The sequence below is a fragment of the Marmota flaviventris genome, chromosome 13 (assembly GCF_047511675.1).
Source record: "Marmota flaviventris isolate mMarFla1 chromosome 13, mMarFla1.hap1, whole genome shotgun sequence".
Taxonomy (NCBI): domain Eukaryota; kingdom Metazoa; phylum Chordata; class Mammalia; order Rodentia; family Sciuridae; genus Marmota; species Marmota flaviventris.
In genome coordinates this window covers 97,706,528-97,730,925 of record NC_092510.1, presented here as the reverse complement: position 1 = coordinate 97,730,925, position 24,398 = coordinate 97,706,528, and the positions used below count along the sequence as shown (strand labels likewise).

The window sequence follows — 24,398 nt, the reverse complement described above, 5'->3', positions numbered from 1 at the left end:
GTTTGTAAAAATGGGAGTTCATAACCCACTTGAATCAAAGTGTGAAATATGATATATCAAGAACTATGTAATGTTTTGAACAACCAACAATAAAAATTTAAAAAATAAATAAATAAATAAAAAATAAAATTATACAGAAAATTTAAAAAAATAAAATAAAATAAACTGATGTTTGTTGCTTTGGGTAGATTTTTGTTTTATTTTGATTTAGCCTACTAGCTTGTGTGTTCGGCAAAACTTCCCCCTTTCTTCTGATAAGTATCCATTTGTCCTGGGGTGGTTTGGATGGAGCAACCCCAGTTACTCCTCCAAACTTTAAGGTGCCTCAGGAGAAGGCACCTGACAAGACTGACAATCAACATGCTCTCTCCTCCTGTATTGTATATCCATCTGAGAATAGGGTATATGACCCAAGCTAGGCCAGAGCCTATCTTTTTTTTTTTTTTTTGGTACCAGGGATCAAACCCAGGAGTGTTTAACCACTAAGCCACATCCCTCTCCCTTTTCTTGTATTTTGTTTAGAGACAGGATCTTGCAGAGTTGCTTAGGGTCTCACTAAGTTGCTAAAGCTGGCTTTGAACTTGCAATCCTCCTGGCTCAAGACTCCTAAACCACTGGGATTATAGGTATACTCCATCACACCCAGTCAGAGCCTATCTTTGACCTTTTCTGATGGAGCCAACCAGGAAGGCTCTCTCTGTCAGGAATGCTAACCTAAGATGTAAGTCTGGGGTTCCCATTAGCCAATATGCCAGACAGTGTCTATCTGAAAAACAAAACCAAGAAGAATGAGACAAAAAGGAAAGACGGAGAGGCAAAACCCTGTTTATGGGTCATTGATTCAAAAAATAATAATAAGCAGAGAAAGAACAATGGTAATCATCTAGATCTAATTCCAGATGTTCTCCTGGACTTCCTGAACTAATTATTTCCTCCCCATCCTTTGTTTTACTTTAACTGGTTAAACTGGGTTTCTTTTCAACACCAAAAATTCCTAAATGATATAAACCACAGAAAGCTGAAGAGCTATGTACAGGAAGGTCCCATGTACTTTTGATCCAGTTTCCCCCAATAGCACCATCTTTCATAAATACAATAAAACATTAAAAGGAGGAAGAGATTGGCAGTGGTACAATCCACCAAGCTTATTCAGATTCTATCAGTTTCACAGGCACTCATTGTACTTGTGTACAGTTTTTATGCAATCTCTCACGTGTTGATTCGTGTAAACACTTCCACACTCAAGATACAGGGGCTAGGAGTGTAGTTCAGCAATAAATATTTGCCTAGTATACACAAGGCCCTGGGGTTAATCCCTAGCATTGAAAAAAAAGAAAAATACAGAACTCTCTCCCCTCACCAAAAAGCTACTTCATACCACACTTACATTTGTAGCCATGTCATTTCCTCCTCCATCCCTAAACCCTATTCTGTTCTCCAAGCTGATACTTTTGTTGGTTAGAGAATGTTAAATAAACCGGGCTGGGTGGCACATACCTGTAATCTGAGGCAAGGGTATCACAAGCTCAAGGCCAGCCTTGGCAATTTAGCTAGACTCTGACTCAAAATAAAAAATAAAAATGGCTAGGGATGTAGCTAAATGGTACAGTAATCCTTGGGCTCAATCCCCAGTACCACACACACACACACACACACAAAGAATATTAAACAAGGTTGGGTGTGGTGGCACCTGCCTATGATCCCAGCTACTTGGAGGCTGAGGCAAAAGAATTACAAATTTGTTTCATTCGGTACTGGGGATTAAACCCAAGGGTGCTTTACCACTGAGCTCCATTCCTGGTTCTTTTTATTTTGAGATAGGATATCACTAAGTTTCTGAGGCTGGCCTCAAATTGTGATCCTCCTGCTTCCACCTCCAGAATGGCTAGGATTACAGGGGTGTGCCACCAAGCCCTGGTTTAATTCACAGTACTGTGAAAAAGAAGAATGCAAGAATGTTAAACAAAAGAAATTATATAGTATATTAACTTTTTTTGGGTACTGGGGATTGAACTCTACAGAACTGAGCTATATCCCCAGTCCCTGTAAGTCGCACTTTATTTTGGCTCTTTATTTCTGCCCATAGTCACCTGGTTGCATTGTTTTCAGGTCTATGGTGAGGCATAGAGGGTGTGATGGAGGCAAAGGCGCTCACCTCACAGTGGCCAGAAAGCAAAGAGAAAAAGAGAAGAAGGGACCAGGATCAAGAAATGCCCTTTATGTATGTGCTCCCAGTGACCGATTTCCTACAACTAGGCCCTACCTCCTACAAATTCCCCCATCTCCCAATAAAGTCATCAACTATGAACCCATCAAGGGATTAATCTACTGATGAGGTCAGGGCCCACATGATCAAGTCACTTCCTAGGAAGCCGACCTCTGAACATTGATGCACTAAGGAACAAGCCCTCAAAGCACGAGTCTTGGCTGGGTGTAGTAGCACACACCTGTAATCCCAGCGGCTTGGGAGGCTGAGAAAGGAGGATCGCAAGTTTAAAGCCAGCCTCAGGAACAGTGAGGCACTAAGCAACTTAGTGAGATTCTGTCTCTAAATAAAATACAAAATAGGCTGCGGATGTGGCTCACTGGTTGAGTGCCACGATTTTAATCCCTAGTACCAAAAAAAAAAAAAAAAAAAAAAAATGGTTCTTTCTTGGGGTATAGAACCATTCTGTATTTCCACCCAAAATATATGTGAGATCCAGACTTTCTATGTCCTCACCAACAATTCAGTGCTCTCACTATTTTTCTTTCTTTCTTTTTTTTAATATGTATTTTTTAGTTTTAGGTGGACACAATATCTTTATTTTATTTTTATGTGGTGCTGAGGATCGAACCCAGTGCCTCATGCATGCTAGGCAAGCACTCTACCACTGAGCCACAATCCCAGCCCCTCAATATTTTTCATTTTAACTGTTCTTATAGATGTGCAATATTATCTCACTGTAGTTTTAATTTACATTTTCTTAGTAGCTAATAACGTTAAAAACATTTTCACATGCATATTTGCCATCTATATACTGTCTTAGGTAATGTCTGGTCATATCCCTTGCCTATATTTTTTTATTTATTTAAAGAGATCTTTATATAGTCTAGACAGAAAAACTTCATCAGACAGGTAGTTTGCAACTGTTTTCTTCCAGTATGTACTCTCTTCACATGGTCTTTCAGAGAACAAAATTTGTCATTTTAATGAAGTCCAATTTGTCAATTTTCCTTTTATGAATTATACTTTATAGTTTTATTTCTAAAAAGTTTAGAGTTTTACCTTTAAGTCAGTGATCATTTTGAGTTAATATCTATATAAGATAAAAGGTTTAGGTGAAGGTTGATTTTTTTGTGTATGATGTTCAGTTGCTAAAAACACATATATTTGGTAGAAGGGGATTGAACCCAGGAGCATTTAGCCACTGAGCCCACAACCACAGCTCCCCTCTTTTTTTTTTTTTAAGACAGGGCTTTATAAGTTTCTTAGGGCCTCACTAAGTTAATGAGGCTGGCTTTAAATCTGTAATCCTTCTGCCTCAGTCTCCTGAGCTGCTGGGATTACAGGTATGTGCTACCACACCCAGCCTGCTAGAAATATTTTTAAAAGAACCTGGCATGGTGGTACATGCCTGTAATCCAGCTACCCAGGTGGCTGAGGCAGGATGATTCCAAGTCTGAGGTCAGCCTAGGCAACTTAGCAAGACCTTATCTCAAAATAAAAGATAAAGGGCTAGGGGTGTAGCTCAGTGGTAGGATGCCCATGGATTCAATCCCTAGCACCACAAAAAAGGAAAGAAATAAAGATTTTAAAAGACTAATATTTTTTAAAATGTTTTATTAGTTATTGTTGGACCTTTATTTATATATTTGTTTATATGCGATGCTGAGAATCGAACCTAGTGCCTCACACATGGTAGGCAAGTGCTCTACCACTGAGCCACAATCCCAGCCCTAAAAGACTAATATTTTTAAAATGAAGAACTAGATACAAACTAAAACCATAAACTTTCTATGTAGAAGAGCCATGTGGTTCTTATATACTCCAACTTTGCCATTACTATGTGTTCTGTCTTCAACTAATCACATTTTACCTGGGCTCCATTTGGTGTTGCAGGCAATGCTGGTGAGAGGGCAGAGCTTCCAACTGGAGATCTGGGGACTACTGAGGGTTGGTCTAGGGCAGAAGCAGATCCAGATGAAAGTGAAGTCTCTGAGGGAACGGGGTTCTCTTGTTTGTACGGTAGGATGTGATCTACCACCCATCCAGAATAAGGGGACAGCTTGGGAAGAGACACACATTCTTCTAAAGCATCCTAGAAAGAAGAAGCCCAAGTTAAACACAACTTGCATGTCCACTGATCAAGCATAATCCACTACATGCCTTACTGAACACTAGGGACCAAATAAATAAATACCAAAGACTCGAAGTAACTGCATTAACAATCAGGGATAAAAAGTATAGTTCCTTGGTAATGACCCCAACATCTGTTCTTCTAAAGAAAATATGACTATAACAATTTTAACTGCATGAAAAGGCACACTGTGCGAATATTGCCATTAAACTAATCTAAACCAGGCACAGTGGAATACACCTGTAATCCCAGAGGCTTAGGAGGCTGAGACAGGATTGCAAGTTCAAAACCAGCCTCAGCAAAAGTAAGGCATTAAGCAACTCGGTGAGACCCTGTCTCTAATAAAATACAAAACAGGGCTGGGGATGTGGCTCAGTGGTCGAGTGCCCCTGAGTTCAACCCCAGTATACCCCTCCCTAAAAAAAACTAATCTAAAACACTGGAAAAGAATAGAACATGAGAGGAATTTTGAAGTAAATTGTCATAAACATTATGATTACAGTGGAGTATTAGTCACATTAAAATACTGGTTGAGGGGCTGGGGTTATGGCTCAGTGGTAGATTGCTCGCCTCACACATGCAAGGCCCTTGGTTCCATCCTCAGCACCACATAAAAATAAATAAATAAATAAATAAATATATTGTGTCCAACTACAAAAAATAAATATTTTTTAAAAAATACTGGTTGAGCCAGGTGTGGTGGCGCACATCTAACACCAGTGACTGTGGAGGGGGGGGATGAGGCAGGAGGATCCCAAGTTCAAAGCCAGCTTCAGCAAGTTAGCAAGGGCCTTAGCAAGACTCTATCTCAAAATAAAACATAAAAAGGGCTGGGGATGAACTGGGGTTGTGGCTCAGTGGCAGAGCACTTGACTAAGCATGCTTGAGGCACTGGGTTCGATCCCTGGCACCACATAAAAATAAATAAAATAAAGGTATTGTGTCCATCTACAACTAATAAAAAAGAAAGAAAGGGCTGGGGATCTGGTTCAGTGGTTAAGTGCCCCTGAGTTCAATTCCTGGTACTAAAATAAAACAAAATACTGTTGAGCTGGGCATGGTGGCACACATCTATAAACTCAGGAGGCTGAGAAGGAGACTCTCAAGTTTGAGGCCAGACTCAGCAACTTTGCAAAACCCTATCTCAAAATCAAAAGGACTGGGAGTGGTATAGCCCCCCGGGGTTCAATCCCAAGTAAAGTGGTTGAGAAATACTAATCTAGATAATAGGTTCACATCACATGTACAACAAACAGGCATTCAACCCCTGATGGACAATCTGGGCAAAAAGCCAACACGCTGATACATACTCTATAATAACAAGGTCAATATTAAAAACATATTGCGGAGATAATACCTTTTACTCATTCTTTATACCAAAATAAATTACAGGAGCAAATATTTTTAAAAACCACCATAAAGAAAAATTTCAACAAATGAACTAGGATAATTGATATAGGACTACTATTCTCTAATACATAAAGAATTTGTATGGGCTGGGGATATAGCTCAGTTGGTAGAGTGCTTGCCTCACATGCACATGGCCCTGGGTTCAATCCCCAGCACCACCAAAAAAGAAAAAAAAAATTCAAGGCCAGCATTGGCAAGTTAGCAAGATTCTGCCTCAAAATAAATAAATAAAAAATAAAAGGGGTAGGGATGTAGCTCAGTGGTAGAATGCTTGCTTAGCATGTGTGAGATCCTGGGTTCCATCTATAGTACCACCATAAAAATTAAAAAAAGTAAAGCTCTTTGGAGAAACTGCTGAGTCCAGGAACAGGGAAAATACAATTTAAACCTGGGACACTTTATTGTGCCAAAAGAAATGAAAACATATCAAAGGAACCCAAGAGTTGACAAAGAGGCTCCTGGGTCTTATGTCTCAATTCTAGAGCACTTGCCTAACCTGTAGTTCAATTCAACTGGGCTCAATCCCAAGGGATTTTGGGAGGGAGGCTTCCATTGGACAAATCTGAGACATTTAAAACAAAATAAGTAAATGAATAATGATAGTAATAGATATCTCATTGAATAAAACAGGAACCCATGAGTCCATATTGAAATAAATAATCAGAGGAGAAAAGAAAGCTCTTCTTTACAATAAAATGCCAACCAAAAAACAGAGGGAGCAGGGAAGATACAAAAACACCATTTGGCAACATCAGAGAGGTGACTGATTCAGGCGGAAAACATGTATGAATTCTCAGGTTGAGGAGAAAAGGTTTAATGAGGAAAAGACATATTGGAAATCTCTGGAAAACCTCCCTGCAAAATAATAATCAACTATGAAAGTGAAAAGGAATTAGGTGGAGAGACTCAGCAGATACCAACATGAACAGGTGGATCAAGGTGAGCATCATCAGTGTGTTAAGGTGGGTTGACATCTGTGGGTGTCTTCACCTGACTTATTGAGAATATAGCGTCATTTCTGTGGCATTCCCGCTAAGAATGCACAACCTGAGTCTGGTGGTTTGAAAATACCAGACTAGGAATCAACCTTACAATGTAAGGTCTACATTCTTTGAAACTGCCGGAGACATCTGTAGATAGGTTATCTGCAACCAGTGAATAGGAGTCGGCTTTAACTGTCTCCACCTCCCCCCACCTCTAGTACAGGACTTTGCGAATACTAGGTTCAGTGACCACGCCCGCCCCCACTAACAGATTCGCCCAATGACATCTAAACATTTGGTCGTTTCACTGGCAGCAACAGTAAATCAGTGACCATGTGATTCACTCTCCGCTACTCCCGGAGATCCCAGCATGTGGGAAAATTAACAGAGCCGGAGAAGCCAGGGTTGCTTTGACAACAGGAGGAGGTACCTAACTCCGGCTGGGATGGCGATGAAGCCTCAGACGGAAGAGTACCTCTGAAGTAAGGCAGCCCCTCGAGAATCTAGAATAGGAGGGAGGGACACGCTCACACAGCAGTAAAGAAATGCACGCAGGACGCTAGAACGCACGGGTTTCCCCGCGCTGGGCGTCCCAGGGCGGGGAAAGAGCAGGGCCCAGTCGCCGGCGTTGACAGGGCCTATTCCTCTTCGCGGCCGCCGCTCACCTCGCCCCGCAGCAACCAGTCGCGATGGTAGCAGAGACGACCTTTGCTGGAATTGCGCAGTGCCTGCAGGGTCTCCCAGCAGCGACCCTCGGACGGCATGGCCAGTCCGGCGGCACCTTCTGAGGCGCCTCTGGTGTCAAAACAAGCCCTCGAATCAGCCGCCGGGAAAGGGCGCCTGCTTCCGCTTCCGGGGCGCGCACGCAGCGCTGCGCAGGGAGCGTAGCCCCGTTCCTAACGGTCCAAGCCACGCCTCCGGGCGCAAATGCAGGTTAAGCTGCAGAGGGTGCTTGTGCAGAGCGAAGTGAGCCTTTGCAGAAAATCCTGCGCCCTTAGCAAGGATTTGGAGAAACTGGAACCTTTTCACACTGCTCGTGGGAATGTAAACTTGAGTCGTTCCTCAAATGGCTAAGTAGAGTTAACATTTCTCCCGCGTATAAAGCAGAGAAATGAACACACCCACACGAAAACTTTATATAATAATGTTCATAGCAGCCGTAGTCATAATGCAAGCAACCCAAATATCCAGTTAGTGACTGGATAAATGTTATATGTATATCCATGCAATGAAATTATTCTAAAGAAAAAAAAAAAAAAAGGTCTGATACAACAACACAAACCTTTAAAGCATTTTGCCAAGAAGCCAGTCAGGAAAGGCCTCGTGATTCCATTTATGCGAAATGTCCATAATAGGCAAATCCATGGAAGAGACTTTATTAGTAGTTGCCAGGGGCAGGAAAGGTGCAGGGAACAGGGTAGTGACTGCTAATGGGCATGGGTTTCTTCTTGGGGTGGTGAAGATGGCTCAGAATTAGATAATGGTGATGGTGGCACACCTTGGTAAATATGCTAAAAAACACTAAAATTATGTTTTTGGAAACTAGATTGAGACCAGAGGCACTCTACCACGTGGCTACATCTCTATTCGTTTTTACTTTTTTGAGACAGAAATCTCACCAATTAGTCTAGGTGGCTTCCAACTTGTGATCCTCCTGCCTCAGCCTCCTGAGTAATTGGAATTCAGACATGCACAACCTCACTTGGTAAAACCATTTTTATTTTCTGTTTTTTTTTTTTTGTTTTTTTTTTTTAACAAACTCCCTGGACTTTTTCTAATATTTTACAAAAAATAATTGTTGGGAGAGTCCTCCAGGAGTGTACCCTTCAAAAAAGACCCTTCCCTCACCAGTTAAACAGCTTGGCTTTGCACTCCTAAGAAATAGAAAGTCTGGTGGTCTATTTTCAGAACATAGTATTTAGGCTTAAGTGTAAAAGTGGGATATTAAGATTCAATCAGAGCTAGTTTGAGATTCCCAACCTGTATCCAGTCTAGCCATTTTAACTGTAGCCCTTCCCTTTGCCCTCCTCAGAGCCAATCACATAGATGGTAACCCTGAACTCCTTCTATCAGAGCAAGCGCAGTGCCGATATGGATAAAAGCAGACAGACTACCTGCCTACACACGCTTGCTTGCCAGACTGTTCACTGTTCTGTAGCACATCCTTCTGCATAAGTTTGCCTTGCTGAGTAACTTCAGCACAGGCCTGATTTCTTGCAGCATCTGGACATTTTTAACACTGCACTGAGGATGTTTTCAGTAATTTGGCAAAATTGAGAAGTTATACAGATATCTGTGCACATTTGCTTAAGTTTGCAGACTGTCCTTTCTTGGAAAGGACTCATAAGTTCAAATCCATTTACATAAAGGGTAAGAAAATAGGCTCAGTTTTGTGGCAATGGATGCTGTAGTTTTTTTAAATGAACTTCCTTTGAACAACTGAAAGTTGGAAAGGACAAATGTCCACTCACCAATAAATGGTGATGAGTTTTCTGGTCTTTGAAATCCAGATGCTGTGGGTCTGGGTGTGGAGGGGATTGTCTTTGTGGACAAAGAAACCTCTGGAGTTGTGGATGTGGGTTAGAATGGCTGAAATGACAAAACCCAAGACCAGAAGGCCATCACCGGCTAGAAGAAAGGCTAGGGTTTACTACAGTGTCAATTTGTTCTCTTTGAAGAATTTGTTCTTGCCAGGCATGGTGGTGTACACCTGGTATTCCAAGCAACTTTGGAGGCTGAGGTAGGAGGATTTCAAGTTCAAGGCCAGCCTCAGCAACTTAGCAAGGCCCTAAGTCTCAAAATTTTTTTTAAAAAAAGGGAGGGGACAGGAGTTGTGGCTCAGTGGTAGAGTGTTCACCTAGCATATGGAAGGCACTGGGTTCATCCTCAATAGCACATACCAAAAATAAAGATATTTTGTCCACCTACAACTAAAAAAGTATTTAAAAAATAAATGTAAAAAGGGCTGGGGAAGTGGCTCAGTGGTAAAGCACCCCTGGATTCAATCCTAGCATAAAAATTTGGAAAAAAAAAAAAAAGTGTTCTTTATTTCTTAAAATTTGTTTTTTGTTTTTGTGGTGATGAGGATCCAACCCAAGCCCTTACACATGGTAGGCAAGCACTCTACCACTGAGTTACACCCTGGCTATTCTTTTAAATGCAAGAAAATTTGAATAAAAATGGTTCATGATCTTATAATTCAGAAACCAATTCATATTTTATTCTTTTTAACCAAGTCATGTTTTATAAGCACATCCCATCCCCTTCCTAAAGTGATCTGCCTAAAACATTGAGCAATGCCTTACAAAGTTCATTCCTCTGGACATCTCTCACGTTGTCAAGTGAAAGCACATGAAGGAGAAAGAACCAAGCTGGGCTGAAGTGAAAAGCCTGGTGCTTCATGCACAAAGTACTTTGAAATCATTTACTCACTCTCTCTCCTGTATTTACTAGTTTTTCTTTCTTTTTTTTTTAAAGGGGGTGGGAGTGGGTAGTACAGGAAATAATCCAAAGGAATTTAAATAATTATAAAAACTTTCTATAAAATGACACAAATATTTCAAGAATAAATGCATTCCAGAGATACAAAAAGAAAAAAAGCCCAATGTGATTGGGATTATGCTTGTAAAAGGACAGATGGAAATGAGCCTCTATGAGGATCTACTGTGAAATACTTGGAGGCAAGTGGTTCAAGGAAATTCAAGCATGAGAGATTTCTCTGGCCTTGGGGAAACACTGCACCCTACCATACCCATAAGAAAAAAAGCAAGTGAAGATGCTCACAACCTAGGAGCGGCTCCTGCTAGTTCAGATCAGAGAAAACCCAGGACAGAGATTCCTAAAAAGACAAGGGCTGGACAGGGACTGGAGGAAAAAGTCCAATCCAAATGTTCACTTAGGAAAGAAGAATCTTGGCAAAGTCAAAGTGAGTAAAAATCTGGTACCCCAGTGCAGTAGTAAATGTAAGGCCTGTCAAGGAGAAATTCCCATAAGGCAACTGAGGGAGGAGAAAACCAAGAGCTTCCCACTTCCTCCTGTGCTGTTTTAGGGGCTCTTCTGGAGTTGGTAGCTAAGGACAAGACCCTAAACATACTTCATCACTGCGAGAGAGGAAAACCAACAGGCTTTCCAGCTATGGCTTGGCAATACCTCAGTTGCCAGGGCACTAGGCAGGGCTCCAGGCCCTAGATAGCTGGCCTCAGGGAGGGGGAGATCGGGAGCGGATGGGAGAGCTTGTCAAATAGGAGGTATAGGGACTATCTCCAAACACGTTGGCATATGAGGATTTTAGGAACTGGACATAGTTCTGCATGCTGCGGTTAGTACTCTCGGACTGCTCCAGGCGGTCTTTAAGGTCCTGCAGCCGGCTCTGGTAGCGTCGATCAGCCTAAGAGAAGAAGCCAAGCATGGGCAGAGTACGTGAGTCATCTGGAACAGGCAAATTGGACACACAGGGACTTTTTTAGAGGGTGCCAGGGACTGGAGGAGATGGAAGAGATTGCTAAAGGGTAGGGGGTTTCTTTTGTTTTTTTTTTTTTTTTTTTTTTTTTTTTAAGAGACAAGACCTGAAACAACTGGACTCAAAAAGAGATCCTCCTGCCTTGGCCTCCTGAGTCCCTGAGACTATAAACATGTGCCACCACGTGAGCATTTAAAAAAAAAAAACACAAAACATTCTAAACTTAGCCAGGAATGGTGAGAGGCACACTATAATCCCAGAGACTCAGGAAGCTGAGGCAGAAAGATCGCAACTTTGAGGCCAGCCTCAGCAACTTAGTGAGGCCCAAAGCAATTTGGCAAGACCCTGTCTCTAAATAAAAAATAATAAAAAGAATTGGGGGTGTGGTTCAGTGGTTAAGCACCCCTGGGTTCAATCCCAGGCAACCCTCCTGCAAAAAAAAACCCCAAACATTCTAAACTTAGATTGTGCTGGTTAATTGTTCAAGTTTGTATTATTTTGAAACTTATTGAATTCTACAGTTTGAGTTAATTTTATGGGATACAAACACCTTGTAAAAACTGTTTTTAAGAAGGCAGATCTGCCAAGGATACCCTTAAGAGATGGGGAAAAAAACAACCCAGAAAACAATGAAACTGTATGAAGTTCATAAAAACAGTATGAAGTTCATAAAAACAGTTTCATCAGAACACCTTCCCCTGCAGGCCCCAGAAAGCTAAAATCTCAGTCTTCTGGCCCATTCCCCCGGCCCATTCCCCCAGTCCAACTCACATCATCACGGGTCCGCAGCAGCTGGCTGAGTTCAGTTTTGGTCCTGCTCAGCTGGGTCTCAAGGTCCAAGATTTTGTTCTGGGCTGCTCGCTCCTTGGAGAGTGCCTGCTCCTTGGTTTGTTCCACCTGCACAGAAGACAGAGAGGTGGGGCTGGCTAACCTGACACAGGTAACACGGGCAAAGACAAGTGCAGTGGCCCTCCTGGATCTCTCACAACCTGGTTCCAGACAGCACTTGATGTGGGTATGGAAAGCCTTCTACTGGAGCTTCAGGGTAGGATAACCATGGGGTCTGCTCCTGCAACCCAGCTATACTGCTCGCCCTTGCCCAGCGCCCCATGAGTCATCACCTGAGATGTAGCAGAACTGCCTAAGTCCCAAGAGGGCAGAAAGTAAATAGCAATCATGTATAGAAAGTGCTGAACCCTCTACAATAAATACTCATCCAACAAATTAATGAGGCAGGAACTACTATATTTCTTCAGATGAGGGAATAGGCATAGAAAGGCTAGGTGATTTGCCCAAGATAACAGAATGTTGTGAATGGAATTGAGACTGACCTGCCTCCTGGCATCTTCAAGGGCGCTCTCCAGCTGCCTTGCCAGTGACCCACATTCCCGGGTTTTCTCCTCCAGCCGCAGCTGGGACTGGTGGATGGCTTCCTCCCTCTTGGCAATCACCTGGAGGAACTCGACATTCTGGGCATTGGTCGCCTCCAGTTTCCTATGTGAAAGGACTCAATCAGATCCTGTGCTAATCCACCTGTATGTTCCACCCAGCCAGGGGGGCGCCATCACCCCTGGACTGGGGGTCTCATCACGCCAAAAATCTCCAAGGAGCCATGGGAAGAAACCAAAAGAAATCTGCAGGTTAGCAGGGTGGCCACTGCACTGTGTGACTGGAACAGCTGTTAGAGAACAGTATGAAGAGTGCAAGAACAAGTCCACACCAGGCATGCGCCATACTCGTGCACGTTGTCAAATGGAGTACAGCAACCTGCAGCTCACCAAGGGCCTGCCATTATCATCCCCACTGCAGAGATGAAGGAACTGAGGCTCAGAGAGGGGAAATCACTGGCTGAAGGGCAGCTCAGCAGGCAGGACTATCATCAAAATCTGTGCCTTTAACTTCTGCTATTCACTGCTGTCTCCCTCAGCAAAGGGACTTTGGTTGACCACTCAGCATCTCATGGGACAGCCATAGGGCAGTCATGGCCATCCGTGGGTTCACATTCTATCCCCACTGCCCTTTCAGGTGCCTTCCAATTTAAGGAGTGCTGCAAGTCCTGATGGAGTTGGCTGCATTTTCCAGGCCAACAGGGTGGAACAGAGGTGAAGTGTAGAAGGTCCTGCTCTCCATTTATAGATGCTAATGCAGAACTGGAGGCAGCCAGTGACAGGTCTAAGTCACAGCTTTAGCAGGTACCAGTCACAGCCTCTCCTCAGCCCAGTTTCCTCATATTTAAAACTGGAATACCAGCTAACAAATATATATTAACCTATAATGAACATCTTTCTATGCCAGGTAATGCGCTTAAGCTTTCTGTGAGAATCCTCTCAACGAAGACTCCAAATAACTCTATCAGGTAGATTACCATCCCTACCTTCACCTTTCCTCAATTCGAGGAAACTAAGGTTCAAAGCAGTTAAATGATTTATTCAAGCTCACAATGCAATTACATAACAGAACTGGGACTCAAGGTCAGGGCTTGATTCTGAAAGGAGCATGCCTCACATCTGCCTCCAATAGTCCATAAATAACAGAGAAAAGTCATATCAGAGTGGTCATGAGGAAGAGGATCGGAAACACAGGGAAGAGAGAGAGAGGAAGTGCCCACCCTCCTGCTGCAGTGTCCTGGCTGCTCTTTTCTAATTGGCCCTGCCAATTTGCTTGGATGGAGCCTTCCTCTGTGTGTATAAATGTGTGTGTGTGTGTGTGTTTTGCTATGGATAAAACCCAAGGGCCTCATGCATGCCAGGCAAGAGCTCTATCACTGAGCCACATCCCCAGCCCTTGAGCTGCCTCTGGAATAGATGTACCTTCAGGTGGGCTGACCTTGGTCACACCATCAGATAGCATCCCTCCAGGCTGAGACCCCCTTCCTCTCTCCCAACGAGGCTTACCACTGGAATAGAAGCAGCTTCTCCTCTGAGGTCTGCCTAGCACCTTCCAGGGCCTTGAGTCCCTCAAATACTTCCGCACACTAAGCACAAATCAGCTAAGTGGCCGAAAGTCTCAGGTCCTAGGAAGAGATGGGACCAAGTGCCTCTAACCTCTCCAGTTCATCCACCTTCAGACTCAGCTGTTTATTTTCCTTCTGGGAAGCCTGATGTTTCTCTCTCGCCATCTCCAGCTTGTCCCCCTGGTGTTCGATCTACAATGACAGGAACACAGACTGGTTTATGAAAGAATTTTCTCTTCTCCTGTGACCTGTCATCCACACCCAGGAAAGAGGCACACTGCCCTCAGCAGCTGTCCAAGTCTCAACACACAACCTGGAAGAGAAAGGAGAGCGGGGACAGGTCAGGCCCCACTCCAAACCGGGAGAAGCCAGGTTGGATGCTGAAGAACCACCGGGATGATGCTTTCTTGATCAGGAGAGGCCACTTGGAGGCCCAGCTGTGATTGGGAAGACATGAGAAGGCAGAAGCAGATGGTATCCCATACAATGGACCATGTGGTTTTACCAATTATGTTACCAGTTTTCCCTAACTGGGGACAAATGCAAGCAAGGCAATCAAACAGCTGTCCATTCTTCCAGGCTGGCAAATTTAAAGTTACCCAGGGGTTGCTTTAGGCAAAAGCCGCATATCATCAGGGCTCAAAAGGCTGAGCGTGCTCAGGGTTAACTGAGAAAATTTTAAGTTGAGAGTCTGCAGACATGGGCTTGGGAACCAGGTAGATCTATTGGTACCAAGTTGCTGTATGATGTTATAATTACTTCTCCCCTCTAGGCCTTGGGCTACTTTCTATAAATGAGGAAATAATACATTCCCTAGGGAAAGAAATCAGAGAATAGTATAGAGCAGGTGCTCAAACAATAGCTCCCTTCATGACTACTCCAAGGAAACAGGTTGAGAGAGGGGAAGGGTCCTGCCCAAGGTCACACCGAAAATGAGTGGCTTATGAGTTCTTAGACACTGCAGGCAGTAGGCATGGTTCCAGTAACCCAGAGGCAGACTGATTCTGGAGCAAGGAACTGCTTGCTTCTGTCTCTCAGGACAGAATCTCAGTGCATCTGTGAAGAATAAGGAGAGCAGTTAAAGCTAGAGAGAGATGCAAATAGGGAAAATTTGGGGTCTCCCATCTGTGGCTGTGGGGCAGAGGATTAGAAGCAGAGTATAGTCAGAGGCAGGGGAGCACAGAGCACTCAGAACGGGGCAACCACCGGCGGGCCCAAGGGCTTCAAACGAGTGACGGCTCCTATGACTACAATCACTTTGTCCAAACACGAGGTATTTGGCACACCAGACTTTTATTTCACAGCACTGATGATAGCTCACTCCTTTCAAAAAGCAGCAGCCAAGAAAAAGGAAGTGGTCCTTCCTCGGGGGGCGTGCAGCTCATCTTGGTAAGCGGGCCCCTGCTCGGGCTAGGTCGTGGGACCCTTTCTGCCAGTCCCTTACCCGGCTGCGCAGGTCTGATATGATGGCTGTAAGGTCGATGTTCTTCCTCTCATAGCCCTGCAACTGGTCTTGACATTCGGCCAGCTTAGCCTCCGTGATCTTGAGGATGTCAGGCAGCTGCTGCAGGTCAGCCAGCTGGGACTGGAACTGCCGACGTGCCTGAGCAGGAAGAGAAGCCCACCATTGGCACAGGCCCAGCTACCACTGGGGCCAGACAAGAGTCCTCTGGAGTTAGGGCAGGGCTGCCTAGAATCCCAAGAGGATCCTGCAAAACCCACAGGCAAAAGCGTGGCCTGCTCTCCCTGCAGGTGTCCAGCTGCTTTCTGTGGTACTTACTTGAGCCTGCTTTGCCACTTGAGCTTGTCATTCGTTTAGTCATCAAATAACAGTGGCAACCATAAACTAAAAAGCCAAGACCTTACTGGAGGCAGCAGTGCACACCTGTAATCCCAGGCGTTTGGGAGGCTGGGGAAGGATGATTGCAAGTTCAAAACCAGCCTCAGCAACTTAGCAAGACCCTAGGTTACTTACTTAGTGAGACCTTGTCTCAAAATGAAAAATAAAAAGTGCCCCTGGATTAAATCCCCAGTATCAAAAAAAAAGGGGGGGAGGGTGTGCTGAGGATATAGCTCAGTTGGTAGAGTGTTTGCCTTGCATATACAAAGGCCCTGGGTTCAATCCCCAGCACCACACACACACAAAAAAAACCGAGACCTAGGTATCTTCATAAGAGTCCTCTTTGATGCTCCATGCAGGAGGGTTTTTTGGTTCTGTTTTTTTAAATAAGTGGAATCTGGGGGCTGGGGCTGTAGTTCAGTGGTAGAGCACTTGCCTTGCATGAGGACCACATAAAAATAAATAAATAAAGATATAAAAAAAAAAAAAAGTGGAATCTGGGGATATAGCTCAATTATAGACACATACTCATCAACCCTGGGTTGATCCCCACACCACCACAAAAAAGAACTGCAAGAGAAGAGGGGAAAAAACCACAAGGGAAAAAAGGCATAATAAGCATGAGAGAGAGAAGAAAAGAGAGGACAAGATAAAAAGAAAGGAGAGAGCGTATTTGTGGTGAAGCAGACCGGCTCACCCATGGGAAATGTTACTCTTTGTCATCCAAATCAGGCAGGGTTAAAGGCACACATTGGAGATAGATTCACAGTCATGAAATTAGACATTAGAACTGGGTAAGGAAGAAAGCAAGGAAGGGGAGCAGTACCGCCTCAATCTCTTTGTTCATCTCGTCTTTAAGGATCTTGTTCTCTTTGTCACAGCGTTCTAGCTGGGCAGCCACTTCATCAGCCTCCAATCTGGTTTTCATCACCTAGGGATCAACAATGCAATGGGACACATTAGATAGAAGCAAATTTGGCTAAGAACCACCAGCCATGCCCACTGCTTCCTGGAAAACGAAGGTGGTGAGCCTCCTGCCCGATGGTAGTGAGGTGGGCATAGCTTGGAGGACTAGGGTTTACCTGACTCTTATAGTTGTCGATCATCCCCTCATAGTTCTTCACTGATGCCTTCAGCTGTTGGACCTCAATGTGGGCCTGGTTGAGCTTGTCCTCCATCGGGGCGAAGCTCGCCTAGAAGGGATGATACTCTGAGAACTATCAGTTCTGGATCAGGTGGCCCTCAACTCTATTCCCAGAAGCCAGCAAAGGAAAGGCCCTACTCTAACCCACACAGCAGCTTTCCTTGAGAGTCTCCAGGTAAGATTCCTAAAGTAGCCAACTCAGGTGAAAATGGATACAAATTTTTTTTTTTTTTTTTTTAAACTACTGGGGACTGAACCCAGGGGTTTAGGGCCTCACTAAATTGGGTCTCATTAAGTTGCAATCCTCTTGTGATTATAGGTGTTTGCCACCACGCTCAGCTAATAAATGTCATTTTTTATTTCAAAAGCAATATAGAATTGTTCAAGAAAATGGAGGGTTGGTGGTGTGACTCAATGATACAGTAATTGCTTGCCTTGCCTAGTATGTGTGTGAGGCCCTGGGTTTTATCCCCAGTACCAAAAAAAAAAAAAAAAAAAAGGAGGGGGGCATAAACCTAGACACACAAATTATAATGCAAAATACCTATGATATGGTTATATATCTACAGTTCTGTGCTTATTTTATATTTGTCAGCAAGAATGGGATAATACTTCACTTACTACTTTGCAACATACTTTTTAAATTAACAATATGCTGTAATTTTCTTCTCAAGTCAATAAATCTCCTCCTCTAACCCAAAAGACCACCTTTGATAAGACAGTATAAGTATAAATCATAGTATCAAAATACAGTAAAATAACAAGCAGTGATTTTAAAAAAAAAAAAAAAAAAAAAAAAGCCGGCACCATGGTACACACCTAACTCAAGAGGCTGAGATGGGAGAATCTCAAGTTCAAGGCTAGCCTGGACAACATAGTAAGACCCCATCTCAAAAAAACAAAACAAAAATAAAAATAAATAGATAAAGCTTTAAAAAAAATGGGTCTAAAAAGATGTCTGTGAAATAAGAAAAGCAAGGGGCTAGGGTTGTGGCTCAGTGGTAGAGAGCTTGCCTACCCATGTGGCTTGGGCTGGGGATGTGGCTCAAGCGGTAATGCGCTCGCCCCACATGCGCGGGGCGCTGGGTTCGATCCTCAGCACCACATAAAAATAAAATAAAGATGTTGTATCCACCGAAAACTGAAAAATAAATATTAAAAAAATTAAAAAATAAAAAATAAAATAAAGAAAATTATCAGATGTATATTCTTTTCCATACCTACTTAAAATCAATCTTACTTAACAAATCAGGGGGAAAAAAAACTTATAATGCCATGCCCAAGATCAAAGATGTCTCTCTACCTAGGGCACAGTGGCACACACCTATAATCCCAGCAGCTCAGGAGGCGGAGGCAGGAGGCTCGTGAGTTCAAAGCCAGCCTAAGCAATTTAGCGAGGCACTAAGCAACTCAGTGAGACTCTGTCTCTAATAATGTGGCTTCAGTGGTCGAGTGCCCCTTAGTTCAATCCCTGGTACCCCCCAAAAAAAAGATGTCTCTCTAGAGTCCATCTCTGCTCAGGTGCCTCTGACCTGGCTGCTGGGAGCGTGTATCTCCAAAGCTGAGACTCAGGTTAGGTTCAAGTTCCACTCTCAAAATTCCCAGGGCAAAATCCCGGCAAGAAACTTGACTTTTTCCAAACCTCAGTTTCTGGTTTGTTTGTTTCTGAGGTGCTGCAGGTGGAACCCAGGGCTTCACACATGCTAGGCAAGTGCTCTACCACTGACCTATACCCCTAACCCAGTTTCCTTGGTCTTATTCCAAATGAAGATCATCATTATATTACTTCATCATTATATAACTAAGAGGCTGAAGTGAGAATGAATGCATGTGAAGGGGCCCAGCAGTCCCCCAAGAGAACCAAGGTTAACCTCAAAGTTGGTCAGATCCATCTCACAGGGGCTGGCTAAGCACGCCATATAAAACACTTCTCATGCATTACCATATTCCCATGAGGACCCTCTTCTCCCTCAGCTCAGGGAACTTCAGCAATAAGCAACACAGTGTCTCACCCAGGCCCTTCAACTAGTGACAGGTGGAGTGCACACCTAAGCCCAGGGCTCATAGCCTGGAGAACATGCCCTTTAGCTGCCTGAAGGCTCTCTGAAGTCCCCTGGCTCATCTCTGTAGCCCAGGCCTGTCCCACTATTGGCCTTGGGTTCTCCATTCTGCCTGGTTAGAAGTTCCCAACAGACCTTCAGCCTCTCGTTCTCCAACTTGAAGGCAGAATACTCAGCAGTCTGCCGATGCAGTCTCTCCACCAGACTGTCTCGATCTTCCCGCATCTTCTCCTCCAAGGTTTGTTGCTGGTTTACAAGATCTGTCACCCGGCTGGAAGGTTGCAAAATGACAGCAGATCGAATAAATTCCACAGGTTCTGGGGAGCTCAGGTCTTTGTGAGGAGTGGCACCAAGTATCCCTACCCATGCCAGGTCTCATCTCTTAGCATGTTGCTACCTAGTTAAATCCTCTAAGATTTGTCTCCCATGATACTCACTCCAAGAAGCAATCTATAGTAGTTCAATCATAAATGATGACTTAAGTATGTGCAGGGGCTGGGGGTGTAGCTCAGGGGAGCAGAGCACTCGCCTAGCATGTTTGAATCCCTGGGTTCAAAGCCCAGAAGTGGAAAAAAAAAAAAAAAGAGAAAGAAAGAATACATCCTTCTTTCTCTATGAAGCCAAGACGCTCCCTGAAGACGAGAACCAGGGACATGGTCCCTCCCAGCTCCCCTGGCACTCACTTGCTCTCTCAGCTCATAGGGCCTTGGTGTTATGAAAGATTCCTTTGGAATTGTTTCCTGACCTCCCAAGTGGTGGCCACAGATTACTGGCCAGGCATTATTCACCAACAGGGCACTGGACACATTGGACTTTGCTCCCCACAGATATTGCCAGGTGCCTCTACTGACTTGTTCTTGGGTATGAACACCCAGCTAGCAATGAGTATGTATGGGGAGAGGTCTAAGTGCCAGTAAAGATGTCATTTGGGGAGGTAGCAGACTGTGCCCTTTTTCCTTTTCCCTCATTCTCATTATGTCTGGGATCAGACCTGACACATTGGAGTCCTAGGCCTCACAGATGCTTCCTAGCCTTTTGACCTCAAACATATCATAAAACCTTGACTCTGCATGTGCTCTCACTTGGTTTTGTTTTTTGTTTTGGTGCTGGGGATCAAATCCAGGGCCTTGTGCACACTGGGTCAAGTGCTCTACCCCTGACTTTATCCCTAGCTGTGTTCCCAGTACTGTTCACTGAAAGTGTATATTCAGCAAAAACTTGTGCAGTAGCTAGGCATGATGGCACACATCTGTAATCCCAGCCACTCAGGAAGCTGAGGCAGGAGGATTGAGAGTTCAAAGCCAGCCTCAGCAAAAGCAAAGCGCTAAGCAACTCAGTGAGACCCTGTCTCTAAAATACAAAACAGGGCTGGGGATGTGGCTCAGTGGTCCAGTGCCCCTGAGTTCAATATCCGCTACCCAAAAAAAATAAAAAATATTTTAAAAATAAGTTTAAAAAAACTTGTAGAGCACTAACTGGGCCCAACCAAACATCTCATTTTATGTGGCAAACTCCTTCTTACCCTTAAAAACTGTCCCTATTAGGACATCTCTTCCTCACTCTCATTTGTACCACTATCCTTCTACCTTAATGATTTCTTTTCTCCCACTAGATGGAGAACTCTGAGGACAGCACTGGGCATAAGGCCCAGCACATGGCAGGTTATCAGCATGTATTTGCGAAGCTAAGCTGTGGCCTCTCCCTGTTACCCATCCTCAGCCCATGGGATTCTGTCTCTTGCAGCCCATCTTCTCCGCTGGAGCAACGGCAGGCAGTACATTTGTCTTCTCATTGCCATAGCCCATAGCTGACATTGAGAATGACTGAGTGCTCACTGTTGACAATTCACAAATAGCAAAAAAGTTGAGTTCAGTCACAACAACCTGAGGCCATTTTTGCCCCTACTCCCATGCCATAGCACGGACCTGCTGACCAGTGGACATTGACAGACAGCTGCTTACCACTAGTCAAACAAGAAAGGGGACACAGGAAACACCTTCTGCTCCATCCCCCAAGAATAGGAAACAAGGAAGTCAGCGTGCCCATGTACCATACTGCAGGTTTGGACCAGACTTGGGCTTCTGGGACCACAGAAGCAAGCCCACCACCCCCTCAGAGTGCTTGCAAGTGGCGTGGGAGTCCAGGGCCGGGCCAGAGCTTGCATGAGCTCCAAACACAGCCTGGCTCAGGGCTGCCCACATCTCGGCCCAGTCAACCCCAACCCAGAGAGATCATGGCATTCCTGTGAGCCTTGACCTCAGGGTGCCTGACTCCTTCCTCCTGTACCCTGAAGTCCTTCAATCAGCCTCCTCTCCTAACACAAAGACGTACTCGTTCAGGACAATAATTTCCAGCTCAAGGTCGCCCTTGTCTTTCACAACCTGGTTGTAGCGGCTCCTCCATGATTCCAGAGTGGATAAAGCTTCAGCAACATAAAGATCCTGGGAACACAGGACAGCGGGCATGTCAGCCTGGGGTCAGCACCAGGCTTCAGGAAGGTGAGGCTGGGGCTCACCTCTCCCCCTGACAACCTGAACCTCATTCTGTCCCCTCTCTCTAGAGCACCAGGAGTGACAGCAGGAGGCTGTGCTGTTCCCAGATGCCCAGCACCACACACATCCTGTCTGTCATCATTCCGACCTACAATGTTGACAGGTCTGAATTGTTCCAGACCCATCTCCTCCTTTTCCCCTCTGAGTCTCCCCAAATTCCCCACCCCAGCCATCCATCTCTCCAGTTCATTCCTTTCCACTACCATCGTCCCTCCATTCAACACCCATCGCTTCTATCTACCCACCCCACCATCCAACCCTCCTGGGGCAGCAAGATGCCAGCCCCAGCCTGCTACCTTGTCGGCAAGTTGCACATGCAGCTGCTCAGCGTACTCCTCACTCTTCTCAGCGCGCTCCTTCTGGGCTCGGATGGCCTTCTTCAAGGTATCTTTGTCTCGATCTCCCTTTTGCTTCAGTTCCTTCAGCTGCTCCATAATTGCCTCCACTTCCGCCTTGTGCTGGTTCCCACTGCGCTCTAAATTCTGGGAGAGGGCAGAAAGGAGAAGAGAAGGAAAGAAGTGAGAAAGGCAGAGGCAGAATAGGAGAGACAGAAAAGGGGCACAAGCAGAAAGAGGAAATAAGGGAGTGGCCATGAATCAGCTGTGCAAGGACTTCAGGCTCTCCTGATGTAGACCAAAGATATGGTACCTCCAGGTTCCCCATGGCACCTCCTGATTGTCTCAGACCAGCAGGTTTTGATGATAAGACAATCCTTTGGAAGCCTCTTCTCTGAACTCTCAGCCAAGTAGTGAAGAGATACTCCTCACTTAACAGAGATATTGACCTTTAAGAGCAGTTGAGAATATTGCCTTCCCCTAGTGAGTCTGGTGAACTAAGGGACTAGGGAACTAAGTGACAAGTCCAGGGACATGGCACCCAAGCTTGTCACCTCTGGAAAGACCTTCCAAATCCATGACTTTTGCCATTTTCTAGAATCTCTCTGGAGAATGAGTACTTTGGCAGCAGCTCTCCCCTAGATCTCTGGGGCACAATTCTACGGTGGGAACTCCTGGACCAGGCCCCTACCTCCTCCTTTGCTACTTGGGGACAGCTGGTAGGTACCTTGATCTGCATGCACAGGCGACTGTTCTCAGCCTCTTTGCACCGAAGTTGTGCCTGCAGATGCCCACGCATAGACTCCATGGACTTTGAAAGCTCAGATGCCGTCTTTGCTTGAGCCTTTGGAGAGACAGAAAGTGATGAAGCCAGGATCTATACCTAGTACAGCACCCACTGTGCTACACTGGCTTGTAAAGAGGTGCAGATGCTGGGGACTGTACCTTCTCACATTGTATTTCCTGGAGGAGCTCTTCTACCTCCTTATCCTTGTCTTGTAGCATTAACAGCAGGCGCTGGGAGAAAATGTACACGGTCACACTCCTGGAATGGTCAAAGAGGACCAGCCCAGGAAGGACAGAGAATTGTGTTGTGCTTTGACACTGGGGCCCGAGGTCCCACATACCACAGAGACCCATGGAAAGCATCTGACATATATACTAATTGGGTTGGGGTTTTTTTGGTATTGTAGGGGATTGAACACAAGGTCTTACACATGCTACGCAAGTGCTCTACTGAGCTACATCCCCATCTCTTTTTTTTGAGGAGGGAGTAGGGAGGTGTTACTAGGGACTGAACTGACGGGCACTCTACAGACTTACATCTCTAACCCTTTTTATTTTTTATTTGGAGTTAGGGTCTCAGCCTACCAAATCTCTAGGATTATAGGTATCTATCACCACACCCATTTTTTTTGTTTGTTTGTTTTGAGACAGGTCTTGTTACATTGCTCAGACTGGGGGCTGGGGTTGTAGCTCAGTGGTAGAGTGCTTGCCTAGCACACGTGAGGCATTGGGTTCAAACCTCAGCACCATATAAAAATGAAATAAAACATTATGTCCACTACAACTAAAAAATGAATTTTAAAAAAAATTGCTCAAACTGGCCTTAAATTTGCTATCCCCTGCCTCAGCCTCCTGAATAGATGGGATTAAAGACATGTACCACACTACACCAGCTATATAGGCATCTAACTTATTTTTTTCTTTTTTCTTTTTGGTGGTTCTGGGGATTGAACCCAGGGCCTCACAACAGTCTAGGCAAGTGCTCTACCACTAAATACATCCCTAGCCAATATCTATTTTTTTCTATATCATTTTTTCTTGGCGGGGGAGGTACCAGGGATTGATCTCAGAGGCACTGAGCCACATCCCTAGCCCCATTTTGTATTTTATTTAGGGACAGAGTCTCACTGAGTTGCATAGCACACCTCACTTTTGCTGAGGATGGCTTTGAACTCACTATTCTCCTGCCACGGCCTCCCAAGCTACTGGGATTACAGGCATGCACCAACTTATTCGGCTCAATATCTATTTTTTGATGGCTTGGAATCCATAATAAAAACGGAAATGTAGGTCTAACAAAACCTAGTGATTTATAAATCACTAGGTTATCCTTATTACCATTCTTCATGTTGGTATCCAGTTTTATAGGTCAAGCTCTCAAGTGATCAACTAGACAAGTCTAGTAGAGCAGCCAGGACAGGGGATGTCAACTCATTTTACAGATAATGAAATCGCCACTCAGAAAAATGCCAGATCAGGAATGCCAAGTTCCTGTGGTCCAGTAGCTCCATGCTTTGGGACCCAGCCCTCTGGTCG

The 24,398-nt window shown here is 44.6% G+C and overlaps 2 protein-coding genes and 1 non-coding gene across 3 annotated transcripts in view; 1 reads left to right on the top strand and 2 right to left on the bottom strand.

The window, feature by feature from the left end:
* The window catches only part of Gle1 (GLE1 RNA export mediator), a 30,334-nt gene extending 22,766 nt beyond the window's left edge, over nt 1–7,568 (bottom strand). The window contains exons 1-2 of the mRNA XM_027943384.2: nt 7,399–7,568; nt 4,080–4,301 (exon numbers count right to left, since the gene is read on the bottom strand). Of these exons, the coding sequence (XP_027799185.1) occupies nt 4,080–4,301; nt 7,399–7,497 (321 nt within the window). The 5' untranslated portion in view covers nt 7,498–7,568. The remainder of the gene's footprint in view (nt 1–4,079; nt 4,302–7,398) is intronic.
* Nucleotides 5,839–5,911, top strand: Trnav-cac (transfer RNA valine (anticodon CAC)). Its single transcript has one exon. It is a non-coding gene; the product is annotated as a tRNA-Val (tRNA).
* A 2,363-nt stretch (nt 7,569–9,931) lies between the features above and the next one.
* The window catches only part of Odf2 (outer dense fiber of sperm tails 2), a 39,856-nt gene continuing 25,389 nt past the window's right edge, over nt 9,932–24,398 (bottom strand). Inside the window, 14 exon segments of the mRNA XM_071601010.1 lie at nt 9,932–11,120; nt 11,964–12,089; nt 12,524–12,686; nt 14,087–14,151; nt 14,153–14,217; nt 14,220–14,337; nt 15,590–15,748; nt 16,812–16,916; nt 17,068–17,178; nt 19,325–19,460; nt 21,521–21,630; nt 22,038–22,223; nt 22,804–22,920; nt 23,022–23,093. Of these exon segments, the coding sequence (XP_071457111.1) occupies nt 10,932–11,120; nt 11,964–12,089; nt 12,524–12,686; nt 14,087–14,151; nt 14,153–14,217; nt 14,220–14,337; nt 15,590–15,748; nt 16,812–16,916; nt 17,068–17,178; nt 19,325–19,460; nt 21,521–21,630; nt 22,038–22,223; nt 22,804–22,920; nt 23,022–23,093 (1,722 nt within the window). The 3' untranslated portion in view covers nt 9,932–10,931.